The sequence below is a fragment of the Aphelocoma coerulescens genome, chromosome 1A (assembly GCF_041296385.1).
Source record: "Aphelocoma coerulescens isolate FSJ_1873_10779 chromosome 1A, UR_Acoe_1.0, whole genome shotgun sequence".
Classification (NCBI taxonomy): Eukaryota; Metazoa; Chordata; class Aves; order Passeriformes; family Corvidae; genus Aphelocoma; species Aphelocoma coerulescens.
Genome location: NC_091014.1, coordinates 26,281,391 through 26,305,587, shown reverse-complemented (window position 1 = coordinate 26,305,587; position 24,197 = coordinate 26,281,391). Strand labels below are relative to the sequence as shown.

The 24,197-nt window shown below is 36.4% G+C and overlaps 1 protein-coding gene across 2 annotated transcripts in view; it reads right to left on the bottom strand.

Moving 5' to 3' along the window:
• The window catches only part of TFEC (transcription factor EC), a 35,828-nt gene that overhangs the window by 2,773 nt on the left and 8,858 nt on the right, over positions 1 to 24,197 (bottom strand). For both annotated transcript variants that reach the window (XM_068997147.1, XM_068997137.1), the window contains 3 exons: positions 12,053 to 12,167; positions 11,131 to 11,187; positions 6,892 to 6,967 (listed from right to left, as the gene is read on the bottom strand). In XM_068997147.1, coding sequence (XP_068853248.1) covers positions 6,892 to 6,967; positions 11,131 to 11,187; positions 12,053 to 12,167 — 248 coding nt within the window. The remainder of the gene's footprint in view (positions 1 to 6,891; positions 6,968 to 11,130; positions 11,188 to 12,052; positions 12,168 to 24,197) is intronic.

Genomic DNA, 24,197 nt, shown 5'->3' with positions numbered 1-24,197 from the left:
GTATTGTCCAAACACTTCTTGAACTCTGTCAGCTTTGGTGCTGCGACCACTTCCCCAGAGAGCCTGTTTCCAGTGCTCAACTACCCACTGGGTGAAAACCTTTTCCTGATATCCAACCTGAACCTCCCCCAACTCAGTCTGATGTCATTTCCTTGAGTCCTGTCACTGGTCACACGGGTGAAGAGATTGGTCCCTGCCCCTCCAGTTCCCCTCATGAGGCTAAGCACCATCAGATATTTCTGCAGTTATTTTTCTTCTGAATGTATAGTGAACAAGCCGGGCAGGTGCAGGATTTAGGGACCCAGACCACCCAGCTTATCCTGATGCTTTACTAGGGATAAAACCTTATGGAGCTGATAACTTTAAGACACTAAGAAGAATACACAAAATTATTTGTGATAAAGCATCACAGCATTTAACCATACCATAGAATTCAGAAAATTTGCTAGAGATTTGAGGGTAACATTTTTTTGATCCAAGAGCGCTCAAATGCAAATGTCTGTTCTCTCTGGGCAGCACACAAACTGTGGAGCTTCCCTCCTCTCTATGCTGTGGGCCAGGAATGCACAGTTTTTGGGATTAGAAGGTGAGGAGGTCAGAGAGAAAATAATTGTTGTCTAAAAACCTACTGTCTACAAAGACAAAACATAATAGGGTATGTATTCTGATTTAGACATTGGCTGGCCAAAAAAGCCAGAGCAGAGGTGGGACTGGGAGACATCTCCCTCATCATGGCTGAATCATCTCTTGGAAGCTCCTCTGCCTTCTCCTTCCCGTCCCTGGACTTCTTGACCAGGTGGGAGGACAGAACAGTTTCCTGCCAGCATCCCATGGGCTCCCTCCTAGGAGAGGACTTTCTCCTCTCAAGTGCTTTACCTATGTTCAAACTGTAAAGGTTAAGGAAGAGTTCTGTATGCATAACACTGTTTCTGGGCAAATCTTTGACTGCCAGTGCCATGTAGCAGTTTCATTTTCTTCAGACCTCTTTGGAAAGTTAGGTAAAATACTGAGAGGTCCCTGTTTATGACTAAATTGCAGTGGAGTTTGAAAGGCTGTAAAGTGTCTGTCTGTCTATGCTACAGCACTCATGAATTAAGAAGCTAAATAAAACAAATAAAGTTAGAAGGACAGAAACTTTTCAAACTGGGATTCTCCACTCCCATCTTGGATCTGAGCTATATATGCTGTATGGAGAAACACAATCCTGCTCAACAAGGAGGTTAGTCTCTAATAAGTACTAAAAGCAAAACTAAGACAGGTTTGAGCTGATGGTCAGAACCTAAAGATATAGCACTATGAAATTAGAAACAAATCCATATCTGGAAAAATTGAAATAATTGAAGAAATGTAACAGCAGCAGGAAAATTTGAATATATCACATATTTAGAAAACATTTCATAGTGTTTTCACAAAAAAATTTCATGTCAGTTATAAAATTTTATTAATTCAAAATCAGAAAAAAATATTTTTGGTTGATTTTTCTGACTGACATATGAATAAGTCATACATTCATGACTGTATTTGGAATTTTTTTTGATGAAATTAATTCATGTTGCACTTAATTGTTACACTTTATATCACCTTGTGATATGGCTTACTTTTAGTTCCTGTTTCCTTGACAGTTTTAGTTTTTATTTTTATGGTAATGATTTTTTTTTCATTGTTTTAAATAAATCTTCACTGGAAGATTAATTGCTGGATTCAAACTGCAAGAGAGATGGACCTGGTCAGTTTCTGCATGAGATACATAAGGATAGATATCTCTCATGGTAATATTTACAGATCTGAGAGGCAAAACTGTAATGAAGAACTAGGATAAAAATGCAGTGGTTACTATTATTATTCAAGAGATTGTTCTTCAAGCAGTGTACACGTGTGTGTGTGTGTGTCTGTGCTTATGTGTGTGTCCCCCATGTTGCTTCTACATCTCTTCTCATATGTACATATACTGGTTAGTGTCTTATTAAATGAGGAATATCGAAGTTAAACCTTCCAGTGTCTGAAGGCAACACAGCAAAGGAACAGCTGGTGACCTTAGAAGTCAATGTGTATTTCACTTTGTGTGCCTCTTTACCAGGATGTAAAGAAAATACTGAAGGTGTCTGTGCTGATTATGCATCACAGGAGTTCTTCATTCATTCTAGCCCAGAGCACCACACAGCAGTCACAGGACAGTGCTGTGGAGCAGCAGAGGCTCTATGCAGATGTGCAGAGCAACAATGCAACTGGTGAGGATGCAGGAAAATTTGGGCTGGTAAAGGTGAGATTCCTGCATACCAATAGTATGAAGTGCATCTAGCCTGCATATCAGGCAGGCAAGAAGATTCATCTATGATGGGAAGAAAAAACCTCAGCATTTGAAAATGGATTAACTCAAAGCACGACAAGTGCATAAGAAGAACTCAGAAATCCTCCAATAAGTTAGTGGATTTCTGTTGTTTCTCTGAAAACAATGAATTCTAAATTGGTTGTAAATAAAACTATCTGAGAAGTTATAAAATGTCACTAGGAACTTGTAGTTTTTGCTTTTTAGAGATATATAGATTGTGCTTATATATAAGAGATAAAAATTGCAATGAAAAGACCTACAAATCCATTTGAGAAACCTTAACAATTCAGGAATCACTGGCAGTCGATACTCATATAATTGGAAACTTTATAAAAACAGACAAAATACTTGCATTCTTAACTGTTTTGATCCTACAAACTTAGATATAGATCTAGTGATCTTCAGATATGGCAGGAATTCTTTTCTTCACTTTGATTTTTCAATTCTATTAATTTGCTTCTTGTTTGGCTTTTTTTTTTTTTTTTTTTTTTTTTTTTTTTTTTTGGTTTGGCTTTTGTTTTCCTTAGTCTTGATTTTTATTAAATGCATGTATGGCACTATCCTGTAAATACTGAAATACATGGGAAATTCTACATCCAAACCAAGTCATTTGAGAGCAGTGAGACGTTTTGCAGGTCTGTTCATCAGAAATGGCTTCTGCAAAGAATTACTTCTTTGTTCCTGTGTGTCCATATGGTAAAGTAATTTGAACTTTTTAGCAACTACAGATGTGTTAGTGAGTTTAATTAACAGAGGTCTACCAAAAATAACAAGATTCACATACAAATTTAAAAAAATAAGTGACAAACGTTATGTTTTATTAGTCTCTGCATCCTGTCTCCTCCTAACTTTAACACCTGAATTTCTCTACAAAGCTCAAATGGCCAGAACAAAACATATAACTCTCATCAAGTTAAGTTTCCCATTTTGGAGAAATGAAACATAGAAAAGAGACTGATCTTCATCTCATTTCCATTAATTTAACTTTATTGAAGTCAAAGGAGCTTTACTAGTTTACAGAAGTTGAACTCCTGTAGGAAGGATAAGAGCATCTGGTCATCTAAGATTAGATCTAATTAACAAAAGCAGTGTTTGAGAGAGTGTGATAGTTACAGAGTTTGCCAGAGACAAGTCAGTTACTAATAACAAATGCATTTGCAAAGCTGGAACTATCTTTGCAGACTACCTCTTTCCCTGTTTCTTAGAAATTAGCTGTAAATTAAAGAAATTTGCTCAAAGACATAGTTAGAAGGACTTTGTACTTGTTTTGAGGACTTGCACAATTTTGAATTGTATTATTCTGAAAGAGGCAGCAAGTTTCCACTTTATAATAGCATGAGTGTACACAAGGTTTTCCCTTGCAAGAAATGTGTCTGTGCTGGCTGCTAGAGGGTCTGACCACAGACACTAGAGAGGTCAGGCACAGGTAGATGCAGAGAGCAGAAAGGAGTGAGAACAAGCCACTGCTTCTGCCCAAATTCTCAGCAGTTCTCTCAGCATCCCATTTCTGTAATATGACTAGAATTCCTGAAGGAAGGGGCTTTTTCTTGTTTAGCTTCCTGGCAATTCAATTCCAACTACAATTAAACTGTTCTTGTGTAGGCATTCCCAGGCTCCATCACAATAAGAAATCCTGTTAACCATGTAAAAGGTGGATTAGGAAAGGTTGAACACAAGTGGAAAGGTGGGTATAATTAAAGGAGCAGGTTATGAGATTTTCAGCAAAATATGACTGAGTATTTCTGGCATTTTTAAAATTCTATTTTTTAATTATTCTGTGAAACTGATTTGCATTTCTGAATCATCTAGCACTTGGATATCTAAGCATTGAAGATTAAACAAAAGAGTCATAGTTCTTTGTAACTTATACTTATCTTCATTTTCTAATGCTGATGAAGTGAACTTAGAACACCCATTCATTTATGTAATGTAATCCACACTTTTCATCATTAAATTAGAAAAAAAAAAAATACATGGAAAGAATAGGGGTTTAATCCAGTCAAAGAAAGTCCCTGCGGAAGCTCTGCAGGAGCCAAACAAGTTCACTACATAACTAACAAAACAAAAGTGAAATAAAAACCCCACACAGCACTTCTAAGAAATATAAATCACAAAAGGTTTCCAAGTGGCACAAAAAATGTCCTCTTCTATTTCTGATTCTGAATGTAATCTTCTTGAAGCAAGCCATCTGGGACAGGCATGCTAACCACAATGGCTTAGTTATAGTAGTATTTGCTCTTCAATGCAGAGGCTGATTTTCTTCACCATCCTTAGTCTAAGCATCAGTAAGCTTTCTCCTTTTACAGCTAAGTTTCCACTATAAGAAGAATCTTCTAAAATCAATATGAGGTAAAAATGCTATGTGTGATAAAATGTTACAGATGAAGTATTGTAAGCTATGATAAATCTCTTTCTTTCAAAGGAGAGGGGGCAGATTGGGGGCACAGTAAGGTGTTATGAAGTAAAAAGCAAGAACTGCAAGATAGAATAAAGATACTGAGTTATGATTTGGCAAAACAAGACCATACCAAAAGGTAATAATAATTTTGATCTGCTCAGCCAACAAAACATGTTCAAATTAGTCTATTTCCACCTAAAAATACAAATACAAAAAAAAAAGGTGCTTGCACTTCTTTGAATAAATTTATCCTTGCACTAAGCTATAGCAAAATCATCTTGCAATCTGTTTTTTCAAAAGCCCTGCATATTCTGATGCCTTTTTTTCTTAGCACCAACTTAAAAGCTTTTCAGTAGGCCTGCTTTCCAAAGGAGTACTGATTATCAGCCTTTTGAAGACAGCAGTCTTCAGAATGTGAGATATTTAAGTTCACCTTGTGCTTTTGTAAACATAAACCACTCTGGGTCTGGTCACACTGCTCAACTCAGTCATGGGTTTGCAAACTAAAACAAGATAAGGCAATGACTTCAAAATTTATACCTGAAACTTTTTCATCAGGCAGCAACACCAAGATCTGAGGATAAAGTCCACCATCCGCTTACTGGAGCAAAACTACAGGTCCAGGTAAATAATTTAAAGAATAGCTTAAATGATTGCTCTAGATATTACAGTTTTGATTAAGTTCGCAATGTAATCCAGACCAAATCCAGACCAAAACATACAAGTGAAACACCTCTAAAGGCAATCAAAAAGTGCAACTGGAATTTGTACCCCATGCCCATCTCTAATTGCAGCATAACCTATTTCTATTTTTGCTTTATAGCTGCAAACCAACAGTGCCATCCACTGTTTTTCTGAGAAATCTTTCAATTACTTGCCCAAATAGTATTGGATACTGAAACATGCACCAGCAAAATTAAAACACTTGTATTACTTTCTGCTTGCAACAAATCACATGGCCAAAATTTTATTTAGGTATTTAAAGTGCTTTTTATTTTAACTCAGCTGTAACACCTAATTCCATATTAATAATAAAAACATGCCCATTTATCTAATATTTTGTGAATGCTATAGAAGGAGCTGAGTTTGTGAATTCTCTAAATGGATGCAGTATGTTAACTTTCTCTCTGGTGACTTCACTCCAAGTAAAGCCAACCTTGTACTTATGTAAGTCTCACACAGTTTTGTATTGTTGCAGAAATCCTTAATGTAACCAAATTTTCTTAATCCTAAGGTAAAAAAAGCTGAAATATCAATAGGTGTTTTCATTTGAAGTATCATGCAAGTTTGTATTGACATGCAAATGGTAAAGACAAAATCTGTATAATCAACTTTATGCAAGTGACAATCATACTGGTATATTGTCTTAAGTCTTCCCTGAGTGACAAGAGAAATCTAAGGCTGAAGTTCAGCATTAAAAATCACTCTGAATTGTTATTGCTAATCCTGCAATGGGCTTTTCTACAAGGCAGCTTTCTTCCTGTTGATGACAAATATAAGCTTTAAGGGAATGTGCACATAGTTCAAGCAATATGCATTTTGTGTTTCTTTAAGTATATGCATTAGTATAAAATGATATTATTATAGCAATTATAGCAATTATTACTTTTATCCTTGCATTTTAGGACTTGTGCTTTCCCTGCACTGAGTTGAGGACTTCTGAAAAATGCTCAGTCTACAGACTCTTAAATTGTTTTTTTTTTCCTTTAGTCAAAGGGCAGACAGTGACAATGTAAATTTTGTGTTATCCCACTAGAGGGCCATGGCAAGAGCTGAAAGCATCACTACTTCCTTCTCCAGAAACACCACACAATTGTGCTCAGGGACAGAGAGATGGCCTTTCTGTTGTTTGGCTTATCTTTTCCTTTTTTCTTCTTTTTCCTTTTGTTTGGGTTTACTTTGTTTGTTTGTTTTCCCTTGAAGTGTTAGTCTCTCTTAAACACCCCGAAATTGCTTTCATATTATTATGTTTTCACATAAGTTTTTCCAAGGCACTAAAAGTCTGTCAAAGGTTTGCTACTTCAACAGCCTGATCTGAGCCAGTGACCTGTCATAGAAGAATTTTGTATCCCCTTACTTAATCCTATAGCCAGTATATGCAACTGTCTCTTATCTCCTGTATTTATACTGCAAATATTATTATAGGAAAGACAGTTGAACTCACGGGTCATTTGACTTGGGGATGAGTGTGCCAAGCTCCTTGATTCGGTAATTAATATTATACCTTCTTCTTCTCTCAACTGTTAAAAAGAAACAGTTACTATTTTTATGGTGAAATATTTTTGGAGAAATTCAACATAAAACGTTTTAATTAGTTAAAAACAAGTTAGTCAATATACAGAAAATGTCTTCCTCAAATAGCAGTCCCAACATGAGCTCCTACTCTGTCTCTGACTTATTCTCTGGACAAACTCCATGATTAGTACCCTCTGTATCTTACCTTAACTATAGGCTTTTCCCCAATTTAAAATTAGATTTCCAGAGAATAAATAGTCATATATTGTCTAAATGTGAGTTAACACTTCTTTTTTTACTGATGTTAATATATTCTTTCTCTACCATGCTCCCACAGAACAGAGATTTCAGCTTAGTGGAGTTTTGCTGGTGACTTCAACAGGGATACAAGACAATTCATTCAGCAGTTGATATTTTGGCAGAACTGCTGTTACAGAACACAGGTAACAGCTTTATTATCCCTTATTTATAATTACTAGCATTTAAAACCACAGAGAGCACATGATTACAACCATATCCCCTCATGGAAACAGAGCAAGATTTTGTCCCAGTAACACTTTGTCCCCAGTACGTCTGTTTCCTTTGGTGACAGACAGCGCAGACATATTTATGATAATTTTTAAAGCAGAGAGAAAATGAAAAAAAAACCCGTGGTTTAAACAATTAAATATATTTTCTGGATTTAAATTTATGCTTCTCCTAAGACAAGCTATGTAGGTTACCTTTGTTTACTTTGTAGTTTAGTTAGAAGGAAAAAAGAGAAAATAAATCTCTTCAAATTAGTACCCCCTCTCTGTGCTCTCAGTTCACTTTACCAGCATTGTACTGGTATCCAGTCTGGTGTATGTGATCCTTCAGAAACTTTACATTTTCTTAGTGGATAGGTGCAGAGGACATCTCATTGGTTTGGGGAATTAATGGTATATAATTTTGACACAGAAAGCGTTTTTAGTGAGAATGTAGTCCCACTGGGGTACTGCTGGCTATGAGAGATCAGCAGTCCCTACTGGTGTTCTACTGGTGTGAACTCATGCTTTTGTCCACTCCCTCCACTTTAACTCAATCCAAATCTTGCTGAATAAGCAGGAGTCAGCTTTGGTCCATCACTAACATCACACTGAGCTCTTTCTCTTGTCCTTTGCATCTTGGAAGACCTTCCCTTGGGCTCAATATGCTAAGGCCACTGTTCTCTGTCAGACCAGCCCTGGCCAGCCTAGAACATGGGCAGAATGGATACATGTTCCATGTTTGGAGATGTTCACTTTAAGTCTAATGTCCTAATTTTGAATGTTAATACAAAAAGGTCGGTAGAGCTAAGTTATAAGTGTTCAGCCAAGGGCATCCTAGTGGGTCTTCCAAGGCTGACTTCAATATTCTCAGTCATATGAGCATGTTGCTTTCAGTCTCAGCCCCACCACCTGGATCACTTTTAGTCCTCTTCTTCCTGTGTATAAAAGTGTTTTCTCCCAGGCTGTGTGAGGCTTCTAGGTTTATGCAGCAGTCAGTTACTTCTTCCCTAGCAGATTCAAGCTCTGGGAACAACCTGAGTGTTTTTATTTACTCTGATTAAGTACTCTACCTTGGTGGGATTATTATCTTGTCTTGCTTTCTATAGAAACAGGAATTTCACTCAACAAATTAAAACATCTCATATTTTTTTCATCATGATTCATGTATTCAGAAGACGGGGTTATAATCCTCCTAAGTGTACTGCTTAGTGAGGCCCCACATCCCATTGGAATGAATGTGCAGGATCTTGTAGGAGAGCACAGTGTACAAAAACACATAGCAACTGAAAAATTTAAAAGATACATTTCAGTTGTGTTGGCAAAATTATGGCATGGCAAACAAAATTGAATAATGTGCTTTAACTGTACTGTCCTACAGCATAATAGCTGTTGTTCAATTAATATCTATACTGTGGAAAACTCTGTAAGACATTCATCAAAAAGCAGTCAACTAAGCATTAGCTATAAAACAAGGCAAAGAAAAAATTATGTCGACACTTACAGAATTCTTTTTTCTTTGTATTTTTAATTTTTTTCCTGAAAAAAAACTTCCATTGGTTGTGTTAATGAGTTAGGGGGGATATTTTTAAGCTTGGAAAAGTGTTTCAACAGAATTTTCCTGATGTATGTCTGTAACTTTTCCAGAGATATCCTGAGTTATCAGTAATATTTCAAGCATCAAATTATACATAAGACAAATCAGAAAATGATTTTTCAAACTGCATGGACAGGATGATGACATAACCCCAGGATAAAGAAAAAACCCCAAAGTAAAAAAAAATTAAATAATGTTTTAAACTCTGCTACATGAAGGGGTTCCATTTCTTAAATCTAAATCCCTTTTCATGGTTTCATTCAATATACAACCTTTCAAAAGGAACTTTTTTCAGTACCTTCATTCCTTCTTGTTATGAGAATGTACAAGAACATTTCTGTAAAATTTAGACCTGAATTTGACCTGCAAATTGAATTTTTGTATGATTCCAATCAACTTCCAAAAACTGATTTTTCAGACCATCACTAAGAAACCTGATGCTCATAAAATAGTAAATCACACAGATAAAGCCTTTATAGGCAATGCATTATTATGACCAAGCCTTTAGATAGTAGAGCTATCTCCAGAGAGACTTTGAGCTCTGTAGTATACACCTGGAGCCAAGCCAAAACAGATGCTGCCTGTCTGCAGTGGGATCTTTATGGTCTTCAGTTTAGTTGCCAGTGGTGAGGGAAAGTTCTCAGACATTTCTTCTGTGATCAGGAAAGACTCTGATAAGCCAAAGCAAACAATGGAGGCAATAGTAAGGCCTGGCATCCCTGATGCGCATATGAGCCTCTCTTTCCCCTTGTAGCTCCAGATAACTCCTACCCACCCCCTTTCCCATCCAGCAAAACTCCCCATTTCTGCCCTAACAAGACAGACAGCAGCTGCATTGGCATTTCAGAGATTACATGCTAGCAACATGGCTAAGAATCTTCATGGTCTGTCTGTAATCCACAAAAAAATCACAGAAAAACATAAGGATGACTTCTGGAAATTCTGAGTAGCAGAAGATTGTTCACAGTGATTGCCAGCACATTGTGCCAGTGGATGTATACTTTTGAGTGTGTAATTTCATGCAAAGAAAGCCATAAACCCCTCTATGGAATACTGGAATAGCCAGAGAAGCAAGATAGAAATAAGAGAATAAAGATACAAAATAGTGGCTATTAACGAATTACCAATCTAGTTTTAAATTCAAGTTGTGATTCATAAGAATCATTGAATCCAACTCCCATACTATTTCTGTTGGAAGAACTGGAAAGGAGAACTTGGAAGTGTACCTGCTGTATTCAACACTTTCCAAAAAGGATCTTCAGGCTTTTTGTTTCAAATTATGCTTTAGAGGGAAAAATTGTGTAATTTTATAGGCAATCTTCTTCCAGTAATGAAACAGATTTTTTTTCCAACCAAAATTTTTTTTATTTTTATAAGTCCAATACTTAGACACTGAACTATGAATTTCACTATGTTCCAAGACTATTTATGTTCCAAGACTATTCCTCTAGAACCAACATGTCATCTGCATATAGCTGCACTGCTGTCCATAATGGAAACAGAACTGTATATCAGGTGACAGAGGTTACAGGGTTTGTGTGGCAGAGTCCTGCACTGATCTCCTTTGGTGAGATACAATTTCCATAACTTTAAGAGCTAAACAACCACTTAGAAATTGTCTGATAGCATATGCATTCTTTTTTCCTTCCCCATCACCCATAAAGAAGTACAGCCTCTTGCTTGGGTGCTTCAATAAATACGGTGTGAAGACTGGATTTTCACTGTTGTTTTTCCTCATAATCTGCCTCCTTTCTTGTCTGCTTTGCACTGTAATTCTTAGAGAAAACATCAAGTAAAGTGTGCTACTGTAAAAAAAAATAGCAGGAGATGATATGGAAATAAATTAATTGCAATATGCAAAGTATTTTGAAAGATAAAAGTCAGCAACAGAAGTTGATTTCAAGAAAGAAAGCTTTATGGTTGTCTGTGTTTGCAGTCTGAGTTCAATTTGATTAGCCTGCTAACATGCTGATCTAGAAGAGCAGAGACGTGGTAGCTAATATATAATGATTTTGCATTCTCCATACATTTCATTTAATGAGATGGAAGATGAACATATACTTACTGAGATTGTGGTTATCCTTTTTTTGTCTCTCCTTTGCCATTGCTCTTGTATCTGCTTCTGACAGAAAGTAACATTTATTAAAATAGTCCTTAAAATGCAATTCCCGTACTTCTTTCATCTTTTGAAAATGGCCTCGTGTCCCAAAGACCAGACTTCCAGCACTTTTACTACATTACTATTTTTATTATTAAAGCAGATCATATGCAAGTCTATATTCTACCCGTACTAAATTTTGACCAAGTCTGGCAGGTTGCTTAAGATTTTTTTTATTGTACTTTTTTTTAAATTTAAGAATGTAGAAATGCTGTAGAAGGGTATTTTTCTCCAATTTCCTGTATTTTACATCAGGATTAAACTTACAATACACTAAGGTGAATATGGATTTTTTATATCCCATAATGCAAGAGTTAATCAGATTTGTAAGATATTGAATAAACTCACTGTTTCCTCTGAGCAACACTAATAAACTGTACATGATTTTTAGCATTCTTTGGATTAATTGAATGTAACTTTTAAAGTTCTTAATCCACTAATATAGCTTTACCTTGAATAGGCTTATTGTTAAGTTTTAAAATAACTATTTGTTCTACCCTGGAACAAATTTAATGGATGATAATTTATTTATACTGTTGGTCAGGAGCCAACATTTAGAATAATATACTGTTTTCTAAAATATAAGGTTTTTTAGAAACATGATGTTCATAAAAACAGGGGGCAAACATGGTTTCTGAATTGCTAAAGAGAAGTACAGAATGAAAATATTTCCCCTTGATCTTTGTTCTTTTCCTTAAATGAAACTACAAACTGAAAATTCTCAGGAATTTAATTATGGACATCCTTTTCATGGATAAGATTTATTCAACTTTTAAGAGACCCACCATCACATATGCAGTTATATGCCAAAATCTCAGAGTTCTTTTACCTGTTAGCTCCCTTTTTACTGGTAGATTAGCTGGGCAAGAAGCATTTGTGAGACCCATATTAGCTGGTGCCATTCCCTGGTCACTGTTATATATATCCAAAATGCTGCTAGATAGCTTGAGGGGTAGGTAAGGAAAGAAGAATAAGAAAAAAAATTAAAATAAGTTAAAGACTTAAAAGATTAAAAAAGCAAACAACATGCATGCAAGGAGCAAACATCTTTGGATATGAGTCTGGTGTTCTTTAGGAGGAGTATATGTACATATAAAGGAAAAGTTTACTGTTACACAGTATTAAGTAAAATTGAAAGCAAAGGGTCACTGTCTGCCATTTTTCCACAGGTGCCGTTTGTGTGGGTTTCAGATCCACAGTGACGGCAAGATATGGGTCCCAGTTTCTATTTTCCAATTGCTTCTACAGCATATTTTCTAAATCCGGGGTTGCCATGACTGCACTTCAAATATTCATTAGGTTGAAAGCCGAAATAACCTCGCTGATTTTGACCGTACTCACCAGTACTTTTTTTAACCACAACTCTAAACTCTGAAGTGGTACTTCATATGGGGCCTGGTTTAGCAGTATAAAGATTCAGGGACCTAGTTACACGTAACACTTAAAATTAGAGTGGACAGAATACCAGAGAAAATGCTTTGAGGAAAGGAACTGTATTGTTGTCAGGATAGACCAGATAACCTGATGGATTTAACATGCATAACATATAACCATGTATACCAGTATCCTTATTACCTTAAAAAATACCATATACTTTTATTTAAATAAACCCATAGAATGCACCCAAAGAAAAGTAAGGCTAAAGTATGTGGATTTCAGGTAATTGCACAAATATTACCTTTACTTGAATAACTTTACATATATGAAATAACTGTAAAATATGTAAAAGTTTACTGAAGAACACTTCAGGCTTTGCTCAGTTTCTATGACCCTATGATCAGCCTTTCAGCATTGATCCTTTGCAGTAAGAGAAAAACTTTTTTTATTTTATCATGCATATAAAATTTGTACTGACATCTTTGGGGTTTTTTTGTGGCCAGCACACAAGGACTCATAAACTGAGTTTGGGTCCACATGGCCAAAATAACAGAAAAAAAAAACCAAAAGAAAAACACTAAAAACCCCAAAAGGATTAAAAAGTAGGTGAAAAAATGTGGATAAAACCACTGACCTGAGACAGAAAAGCATGAAGGGAAATTAGGAGTTATTTAAGAAAATTGTTTTTCATGGACAATAAAATGTGTTTTTACAGATTTGCCCTGCACCTGTGGGTCCTGAAACAACCCAGAATTTTCCAGGCAGGTCACCAAGACACCAACTGTAGGTCTGCTGGGAACCAGCTTTTTTCAGGCTCTTGTAATTTCTCTTTTTGTAGAGACTGTGAGCTTCACCACAAGCTACTTTGAATAGACACAACTTTCCAATTACTTGCTCAGTGTGAAATTGTTCCATGGCAGTGCTTCCTATATTTTATGTTAAATCTAAAAATTTTAAATTGGTTTTATTTTTAAATAATGATTTTATTAAATTAACTAATAACTTTACTAGATCATCTGAGAAACTAGTTTGAGTTAAATTCTCCCAGTTCTATTACATACAGTGAAATGAAACAATCAGAATTCTTTTCAAACACAGGTAAATAACATGCTCATCTTTAAAGTAGAGCTTTATTACTTAGGAAAACTGACAATTCTTGAATACCATTAGAAATCACAACACCAAGTCAGTTTTGAAAATCTGCTTACACATTTGATCTCTCAATGAAAATACTTTTTAAAAGAATGTTTGGAATTCAAATGAGTATTACTCAGAACAAGCCATGTTTAATATGCAGGATTTGAATGCTAAGAGCATTCTCATATTAAGTACCTTTGTTTCATTCGAGGGGTAAACTGACAAGTACTACAGAATTCACTGCAGTTTTACTTTTTCATTTTCTTTGTTCCAGTGATAGGATAACTACATTACAAGAGTGAACTCAAATTAGCTCTAGTCATACTTAATTACTTCCTACATTCATGTAAATGAATTTGTCTCATTGAAACTATATGAAAACAGAATGACATAAAAAATGAGAGTCAGTGTGACTCCTACACTCCTACATGTCCAAGTTCCAGTGGACTTTGGTAAGGGTGTTATATGATTCGGGCTACTGTTTTTGTGAAATGCTAGGAGATAGTAATGACTAAAAATTATATAATCTAATAAATAATCTAACAAATGAGAAATACATATCTAGCATACTTTATATATTTCACACAGCTTTGTACATAAGTTCAATAACTTGCATGAAACTGGTGGCAATCTTCAATTTAGTAGATTATTAATGCCATTAATGGAAAAACAGGCTTGTAAACCACAGTTTGACACAAACATGAGATACTTAATTGATTACTTCTAAATTTCAAGCAGAGACTCACATTTATCCTTGCAAGGTAGTTAAATTTCTATAGCCTCTTCACAAAGGTGTGAATTTAAATGACAATGTCCAAGTCCAAGTGAAAAGTTCATGAATGGCCAATTTAGCTGGCAAGGAAAACATAATACCAACACACAGTTCAAAATCGTGTGATGGTTCAAAAGAGCATGAGTAAATTAAACTTAAAACCACAGGTAGACATTTCACTTGAATCCAATAACACAGTTGGTGAAGGCAATTCCATGTAACTGCTGCCATTGTCCAGAGTGATAAGAGTTCATATACTTCCTTCCATCACTAGAACCACTGGGACAGTGGTTGCAAGCATCTGTCCGTGATCTATATCTGACATGTTAATACTTTCATCGAGCAGCAAAAGGTATGAAATATCACAGAATCATAGAATACCCTGAGTTGGAAGGGACAGACATGGATCATCAAAGTCCAGCTCCTGGCCCTGCACAGGACAACCCCAAGGATCACACCATGTGCCCAAGAGCATTTTCCAAATGCTTCTTGAACTCTGGCTGGCTTGATGCTGTGACCACTTCCCTGGGAGCCTGTTCCAGTGACCAACCACCCTCTGGGTGAAGAATCGTTTCCTAATATCCAACCTAAACCTCCCCTGACAACTTCAGGATATTCCCTTGCATCTTACCACTGGTCTCCACAGAGAAGAGATCAGTATGTGCCCCTCTTCTTCCCCTCATAAGGGAATTGTAGACTGTGATGAGCCCCACCCCAGTCTGAACTGACTGGGTGACCTCAGTCACTTCTCATATGGCTTCCCTTCTGGAGTCTTCACCATCTCTGGGGCCCTCCTTTGGACACTCTCTTGTAGCTTTTTATCTTCCCAAACCTGACCAGAATACTCCCAGTGAGGCCACCCCAATGCAGAGCAGAGCAGGACAATCCCCTCCCTTTCCTGGCTGGTGATGCTGGGCCAATCCCCCAGGACAGGGGTGGCCCTCCTGGCTGCCAGGGCACTGATGACTCATATTTAACTTGCCATCGACCAGGACCCCAAGGTCCCTTTCTGCAGTGCTGCTTTCCAGCATCTCATTTGCAGTCGGTCTGTACACTCACAACTGCCCCATCCAGGTGAAGAATCCAAGACTTGTCTTTGTTAAACTTCATTCAGTTTAACAAAGTGACTTTCCAGCCCTTTAAATTGTCTAATTCTCTTTGCAGAGCCTCTCTGCCAAATGTCCCATATCATCTTTGTTTCTTGCAGATGCTCTCCAGCATTCTTCCCCTTGTCATTTCACATTTTTTATCAGCCATTAGGAAAACAGAATCACCTGTTCATCATATGGAGATGATGAAAATCAAGCCCAAGTCATTTAACTACTTATGACTACAATCCTATCATTTCACTAATTAGAAGGATTCACATAAACATTACTCCAGAAGGGATGGGCAGGGAAGACGAGACAGTGGGATAGCTCTGTATTTTAGAAAGTGTTTTGATTGTCTAGAGCTTAATGATGGTGATGATAAGGTTGAGTGTTTATGGGTAAGAATAAGGGGGAAGGCCAGCGAGGCAGTTTTCCTAGTAGGACTTTTTATAGACCACCTAGCCAGGATGAAGAGGCAACTGAAATATCCTATAAGCAGCTGAGAGAAATCTTGCAACTGCTGTGTGAAAAGATGAGCCAGTGAGGAAGACTGGCCTGGCTGAACAGAGAGCTTTGGCTGGAACTGAGGGAAAAAAGCACAGTAGAAGTAGAGCCAGGCAACTTACGAGGACACCAATGATGCTGTGAGATTATCCAGGGAGAAAATTAGAAGGGCCAAAACATAATTAGAATTTTATCTAGCCGCTGTTGTAAAAGACAATGAAAAGTGTTTCTATAAATAAATCAGCAACAAAAGGAGGGATAAGGAGCATCTCCATGTTTGTACTGGATGTGGGAGAAAACACAGTGACAAAGGGTGAGGAAAAGGCTTAAGTATGTAATGCCCTCTTTATCTCAGTCTTTAATAGTAATACTACTTGTTCTTTGGGTACCCAGTCACCTGACCAGGGAGACAGAGCAGAATGAAGACCTCACAAGGGAAATAGTCAGTGGCCTGCTATACCACTCAGACACACACAGGTTCATGAGGCCAGATGGGATGTACCTGAGGGCCCTGAGGGAGCTGGCAGAAGAGCTCACTGAGCCACCTTTCGTCATTTACCAGAAGTCCTGACTAACTGAGGAGGTCACAGTTGACTGGAGCAAATGTGATGCCCATCTACAAGATGGGCCAGAAGGAGGATGGAGGAACTACAGGCCTGTCATCACCCTCGACAAGAAATGTTACAGAAAGTTAGTGCCAATTGCACTATCAACTTCTCTTTCTTCTGTAAATTTAGTACAAATCTCAGTTATATTTCAATGGCCACTATGAGAGATAAGTGTCTTTGTGGATACGGCCCCTGGTGATCTCCGTTTGACACACTGTCTTCTTTCCCAGTTAGTCAGCATAAAAAATCTGCTATGAATTAGTGTGCAAGGAATAATTCTTAGTGTCAGGATTCAGGATCAGGAGAAGAAATAGAGGGTGATTAATCTGACCTCTTTTGGACACTTAGAATGAACCGAATAATCTCTCTTTCTTACTCTTGACTCTGTAGAAAGTTTGGGGTGAATGTTGCAGGCCTCCCATGTGTACCTTCTCAGGAAACCTCACTGGGCTCCTCATGTGAAAATTTTCAAATAAACTCTTATTTTAAAAATCATGTAAGAAGGACTTCCTTTAAAATTAATCATATTTCTGATTACCAGGGAGTTTTTTAAAATACAGTCAAAAATATATCAAAGTATTTTGTTGAAACTCTCTACCTGAATTTGATCTGCATTGATATCAGGCATAGAAAATCCCAAGGAATTTCCTTGCTAATGTTGCTGAACACTAAGAGCCATCTTAGAGTAGAAATTGGCCGATTTTGATACAACATGAGGAAGCATACTATTTTTGTCTGACAAAGAAAGAAGTTCTTTTAGAAATGTAGACATATGTAAGTAACTAATTTTCAAATTATAAAAATCAAAATACATAGCACAATATATTATAGAAATTGTGAGTAAAAATACATGTAGCTGTTTGCATGTGTACCAAAACTCCATACATCATAATGTGATTTATTGTTTATAGTGCCATTTAAGCAGGGAAAGTTTTTGCAGTACTGAGGCTTCAAATAGCTTCCTGTCTTACATTATATATATATATATATATATATATACACATACACACAAATAATTCCACAAAAATTCAATGCAATGTTACTAAATGTACAAATCATGTAAAATGGCACAATTATACAATATGCTTACAATGATGATCTTAAAATTCTATAGCACTGTGAAACCTGATGAATCCCAAAACACTTTAAAATTTCAGCTGATTCCACCATATCAAAAGCATGTTCTTGCTTTCAGTTTAGATGTGGAAACAGAGATATTTGGATATGAAAATTCCCAGGCATCAGGAAATCATTTGTCCTGCAGGTGTCATGAGCTATATTGGTTCACACTTGTGTTGTTCTGAGAAGTTCTGGTAAGTCATATAATTTCCAAACCTTATATTCATGATACTTATATTTACATATATGTATCTGAGAATTTAGATGCAAGCAGCTCATCAGGAATGAGAACACAAATATTAAAAGTAGTGGAATATAATACACCATCTTTCCTGCTTCTGAAATACAGACAGCTTTGGACAAACTATCAACAACCTTTAGCACAGCAAATGGTTAACTGGGAATAACCAGTGACAATGTGGTACAGAAAGAGAATAATACAATATCTAATTAAAACTGCAAGGAGCATTAAAGAAAGCAGACTGTAATTAACAAAGTTAGCATTTGGCAAGGACACTGGGGTTAACATTCTTCCTTTTGTATAAAGTGTCATGGGATCTTCAATGCCTGTGTGCAAAGACTGGAACATGAGAATTTCCATTCATGGGGCTCAGTCCTGAAAGATACTCAACTTTGAAGCTTAGACCAATTATAAAAGCAAACTTCAGCTGTACTACCTGAGTGAATACACCTCACAAGAGCCTGTGACCTTGTGCTTGCTGACAGTGTCCAAGGGAAGTACTATGGAGGTCTCATCTGGAGAAGATTTTTATGTTCAGTGCTTGGGTCTGAACTGCTGTGCAGGCAGGACTGTGTAGCAAACACTAAAGGTTTGTTAACAGCATGGATGACTAACAATGGACAGCTGTGATCACAGTTTGCAGTCTCTAATAACAAGTTTGGGTTTTTTTTAAAGGAAAACATTATATGAAAGTAAATTGTGTGGTATTCCAAATCCTATAGAAAGATAGTTGTTGGTAAATACCATGTAATTTTAAGGAAGATTTAAACCAATAGCATTTCCATATCCTCCAAGAGTAGGACTCTGAATGCAGTATTAAAATATATGAACACAGATTGTCTATGCCTGTTCACTTGTAGTCCCTAGACAGTTCTATGTCACAACAGTGTTCACTTGCATGATCACATATTATTTAAGTATTTTTCCATTTTGGCTAATCTTTGCATGATGTGTTTGCCCTACAGCAACAGTCTGTAAAGATTATGGTTGTATCACAATCAGTGTTGCACAGTTAGAAAATAACAGCCAAAACCTTTTCTAAAGTCAGCTAGAATTTTCTTAATTTAAGAATCCTGCTGAATATGATAATGCCCAGTCTGGACTAGAAAGCATTTCCTGGCCATCAAGTTCATTTAACATATCATTACATAATCTAGTTCATAAGCCAGTAATGCTTGGTCTAAAATCAGTTAGGTTTCACATCTCCAAGATTTTTATATGCAGTATGTTAAAAAAGTTGAATGATTGCAAATTATTTTCAAACAAGCGTCTCTTTAATTTCCATTTGTGGGCAAATTTTATTTTGCTTTGTGTTCCTTTAATGCATACAGTTTATTGTTCAACTTCCCCACGTGACTACTGGGAGTGAATATAGCTCCCTTAAGACTTCTCTTTGCTAAATTGAACGGGCCATGCTTCTTTAGACAGACTTCCCATGCCATGATAAGTTCTAACAAGCCCCTCTGTACCTTCCCTGCTTTGGTTTAGTTTTCCTGAAGGGAGGACACTTTTTTTTGCCTACAACATTCAAGGAGTTCTGCACCCAGTGAATCCCACACTGGATATTTCCTCATGTCTCTTGGAAATCAGTCTCATGAGGGATACTAAGACCATATTTATCTCCTTTATGCCATCCCATCATTTTGATGGCTTATAGTTATCCTCTGAACAACTAATGTAACCAGATCTTTTTCTGTCATCTCCAGTTAATGAGCTCCCAGCTTACAGCAGACATTCCTGTTATTAGTATTTAAATGGATGGCCTTCCACTCAGTACTATTACATTCCTTCCATTTAGACTATTCTGTCATCACAGTCATATAATTCTTCCTCTATGATATCCTCATCCTTCTTTGTATTGGCAATACTTTTTACTTCTGCTACCTCAGTAAATTTCATCTGCATAAATGTATTTTTTGTAGCAAGATCACTAATGAAAATATTAAGTAAACTGAGATCAAGGATTGGTTATTGGCGCACTTCATTAACATCTTTTATTTTAAAAAAAACAAATTTTATAGTCTCTAGCTTGCTTCTTAGGCTGAAAGGAACTCTGTTCAGTTACTTTCTAGATAACCTGTATTGCATTTTACTACTATGCGTTCATACACAAGGTTGTAAACAGCTCTTCATACATCCAAAGGATGTCACTAATCAAGGATGATGGAGGGTGTGTGTATATCGTTGAAGAGCAGACACCTGACATGTTCTAGTTGTCTAAAATGGCTAAACCCTAGGATATCAAGAGCTCTTCATCAAAGTTATATAGACTGTCCTGATAGGTCAAAAAAGTTCATCAGCTACCCTGCTTTCCCTTGAAGAATATGCAAACAGACAACAGGAAAGACTGTCCTGTAAACCAGCTACCATTTCTCCCAGGGACTTACTTCCTTACAGTCACACTGACAAGCCCAAGTGCGTGATTAGAAGGGTCAAGATGTCCCCAGAAAAGACAGAGGTCAGGACCAGACTTCCTCTACCAGACATCTTCATTCTGCCCGGATCAGAAGTGCTCATGAAAAGAGGCAAGTGGGAAGAAAGTTGCAGGAACAGTCCTGCTAGCAGAAACTTCCTTCCCTACCCTCTTTTCCAGGGTTAGTAACTGCAGACATACAACCCACCAAGTGTGCCTGTTTCCTGCAGTAACAACGTATGGCACGCTTCCACGGCAGCTGCTGTGCAGTACAGACCATTCTGAGGATCGCTGACCCTATTACACATGGTCAGGTGCCTGTACTGCACCTGCAGCCTAGGAAAGCTTAACAACACTTGTGGCTTTACTCGTCACAAGAAGAGAGACTGTAGCTGCCTAACCTGAAAGGTTGGGTACTGTATCTGCAAGAGAAACTTTCTTTTGGTGCTTGTTAAAAATTAGTACTTGCTCAGACAGCATCTAAAACAAAAGATTTGTGCAATATTTTATCATTTCCCACCCCTAAATATATCCCACTTAAATCATGTTTTCACAAGCTTAATTGATAGCATCACTTCAGAGAACAGTTTTGTAAAATGAGGTTACTTCTTCTTAGCCACAAAAAATTTTAGAACCCATCTATTTCAAGGTGGTTCTTGCTTATTCATTTTAATTAAAAAGAAAAAGAAAAGGAAAAAGGAAAAGAAAAAGAGAAAGAAAAAGGAAAAAGGAAAAAGAAAAAAGAAAAAAAAAGGAAAAGGAAAAGAAAAAAAGAAAAAGGAAAAGGAAAAGGAAAAAGGAAAAAAAAAAAAAGTAGGAATTTTGCAAAATTTTTAAGTTGTTATCCCATATATGGATCCCAAATATAAAAATCTCAATATGGAATTGTATCCACAGTTCATTTTTCATATCAAGTAAGAGTTTATATTTGTGTTACTGGGGTACACAACCCAGTTAAAAACACAGTTAATTGCTTGTCATGCCTTTACAATTTATTCATGACAGGTGAACAAAACTTTTTCTCAATCTTTTACGCTCACAGATTGACATCAAAATGTGCACTGAATTTGGCCAAATAGTGAGTTGATCAATAAATGCATATTAACACATATTAACAAATCCATTTGCTAAATAACAATCCCTGGTATAATGGGTGTTTCCAGGTTTTGACAAGGGGAAAACTGGGCCAATTCTCGTATCTTCAATGTGTGTTTCAATAAATTTCTTTTCATCTTTTCACATTTCTTGCAGGTGGGATGCACAATTTGTCAATACAAGCACTGTGCTGAAAGACTAGGCTTCAGCTTTCTTTTTCAATTGCTGTCCTGCTTGAAGAAAGTTGAACATAAGCTGTGTTATCCTTTTTATTTGTAAGGATGTGTTTGCACTATCAATTGCCAAAGAAGTTGTAGTGTACTGTTTTCAGAATCTACAAGATTCCATTTACAGCTAAATTTTCTTGGTCCTTTTTTAATTGCAATACAAAATACTTGTATTTGAGTACATAAGGTCTCCAGCAATAACAATTCAAAAATGTTCCAGTTTCTCTTTTTATTGTATAGAGACTAGCAGAAAATACTATCCTTCTCAGTTTTGTTTTCATTTGAACAAATTGTATCTCCTTCTATATTTATCTTTAACATGTTTCATAATTACACAATCCTTAACCAGGGACTTAATGTTCAGATGTCTTATATTACATATTATATATTATGCATGAAAACTGGTTCATTTTTTATCTTCCAATAATGATCATCAAGCTAGTTCATTATTCATCAGAGAAAAATGAACTCTCTTCATATTCCAGTCATAGTACATTTCTGCCCTGATCATATACATAGAAGTCCATTGTCTAGATAAATGTCACATCAAATATGACCAAGCAAAGGAATTTTCTGGAGAATCAACCTTTTGCAAGAGGTATACACTCTTTCAATTACCATCTTTTAATGGTATATTTTTAGCTATTCTTGTATTTTCTGGTCACAAAATTAACATAACAAACACAGTCCAGAAGTGGAGCAATGCTCTGATAATGTCATCATCCACCTTAGAGCCAGAAATCAAGTCAAGAGGGTATTGCCCACTAAACCCCGGGTTCTGAAACCCAAAGATGCCAATTAAATGACATACCTGTTAGCTATTTTACTATTAGTTCACTAGTAACACCAGTTAATGTACTAATGCCTGGTTCTGCCCTACTTCAATTTTGTTGGATAACGCATGTCAATACATATATCAAATAATTCAAATTCTTCCTCTGAAAACAATGACCAAATGTCAGCACAAAAAAAAGTAAAAAAATTGAGCCTGAGGGAGAAGTGAAAAACACATTTATTTATGTCATATACTCTATATATTATATGTTTTATATTTTGTCCTCTTAGATTTCATCTAACACCTAAATCTCTGAACATATTACAGTAAGGCTTCTGTGTTCTAGTGTGTTCACATGGATGTACCATGCAGAATTTAATTTTGGTTGAAAATTCTTCCTGTAGTGTTTGATTTCAGATATATTCACAAATGTTTATTTCTAGTGTGAATATAAATATGTATATATATAAATGTAAATATAGTGTAAATAGCTACTTCATAAACTACTTTACACATATATTAAAGGTCAAGGAAGGCCTAGGCTGATTGAGAAGGAAGTGCTAAGAAAATCAGTTGTACTTTCAGAAGTTTATTTCTCAAAATGGACTTCAAGAAATCTTTGCGGTTTTCACAAGCTAGTTTTGTCTTGCAATAAAAAGCTTGACTGCTCCTGCAGAACAAAGTGGCCACTGTTGTTGCCTCCAAGCTCACAAGTCTTTTATTCAACCTATGTAAATGCCTTTGATGGAAATTCATAAAGTTTCTCTCCAGAAGGGATCATAACCTATTTGCTGCAGACAGCAGTGAGTTTAGCATGATCTTCTTTATGACCTGTCATGTCCTAAGGACTTCAAGCCTTGCATTGCTGTATACAGACAACAACACAAGATGCAGCAGAGGCTTTGGGATACAACAGAATCTTCTTGGTGGCCCCAAACTGCAGGAGTTTGCTGGCAGATCCTGCTGCACATGGGTTTGGAATTAATAAGGAATTAATATTAAGACAATTAGAAATTTGTTTTAACTATTCTTTTCTCTTACTTTTGTTAAACAAATGTTATGGTCTGAGATAAAGACCAGGTTTGTAAAAGGTACTTGGATACAAACAACTGTATATTTTAGAACAATACTTTCATTTATGTCTATTTACCTTTTAGAAAGAGAAAAAGAGAAAAAAAAATTGTTTCTCTTAATTTCAGAGTTATGGAAACTTTACTACAGTTGCATGAATGTTGAATCTTTTCATTCCCTTTAAGCCAGAGAGTTCTGCACCCAAAATAAAGAAGGATTAGTAAGCACTTGTCTGTTAGCATGCTAGAGACAGAGCTGAAATTGTTGGCCATTTTGCACAGCTTTTGAATGCTGCAGCTAAGTAAAAACAGGCCATAGTTCTTCTCCTGACCCAAAGTAATGTATGCTCTATTCTATGAAGACCTTTGCTACAGCATGAGGTAAATTGTGCAGGCAAGAAAGCTGTACACTGCCCATTTCCACCTCAAACTTCTAAATTGTGTGAAATACCAAAAGCAAACCTTCATCTGACATTTGTATGACATTCAAAACAGCAGTGGCAGTAATAACAAAAGATACTTCCAGCTGCAGGAAACAGGCCTGA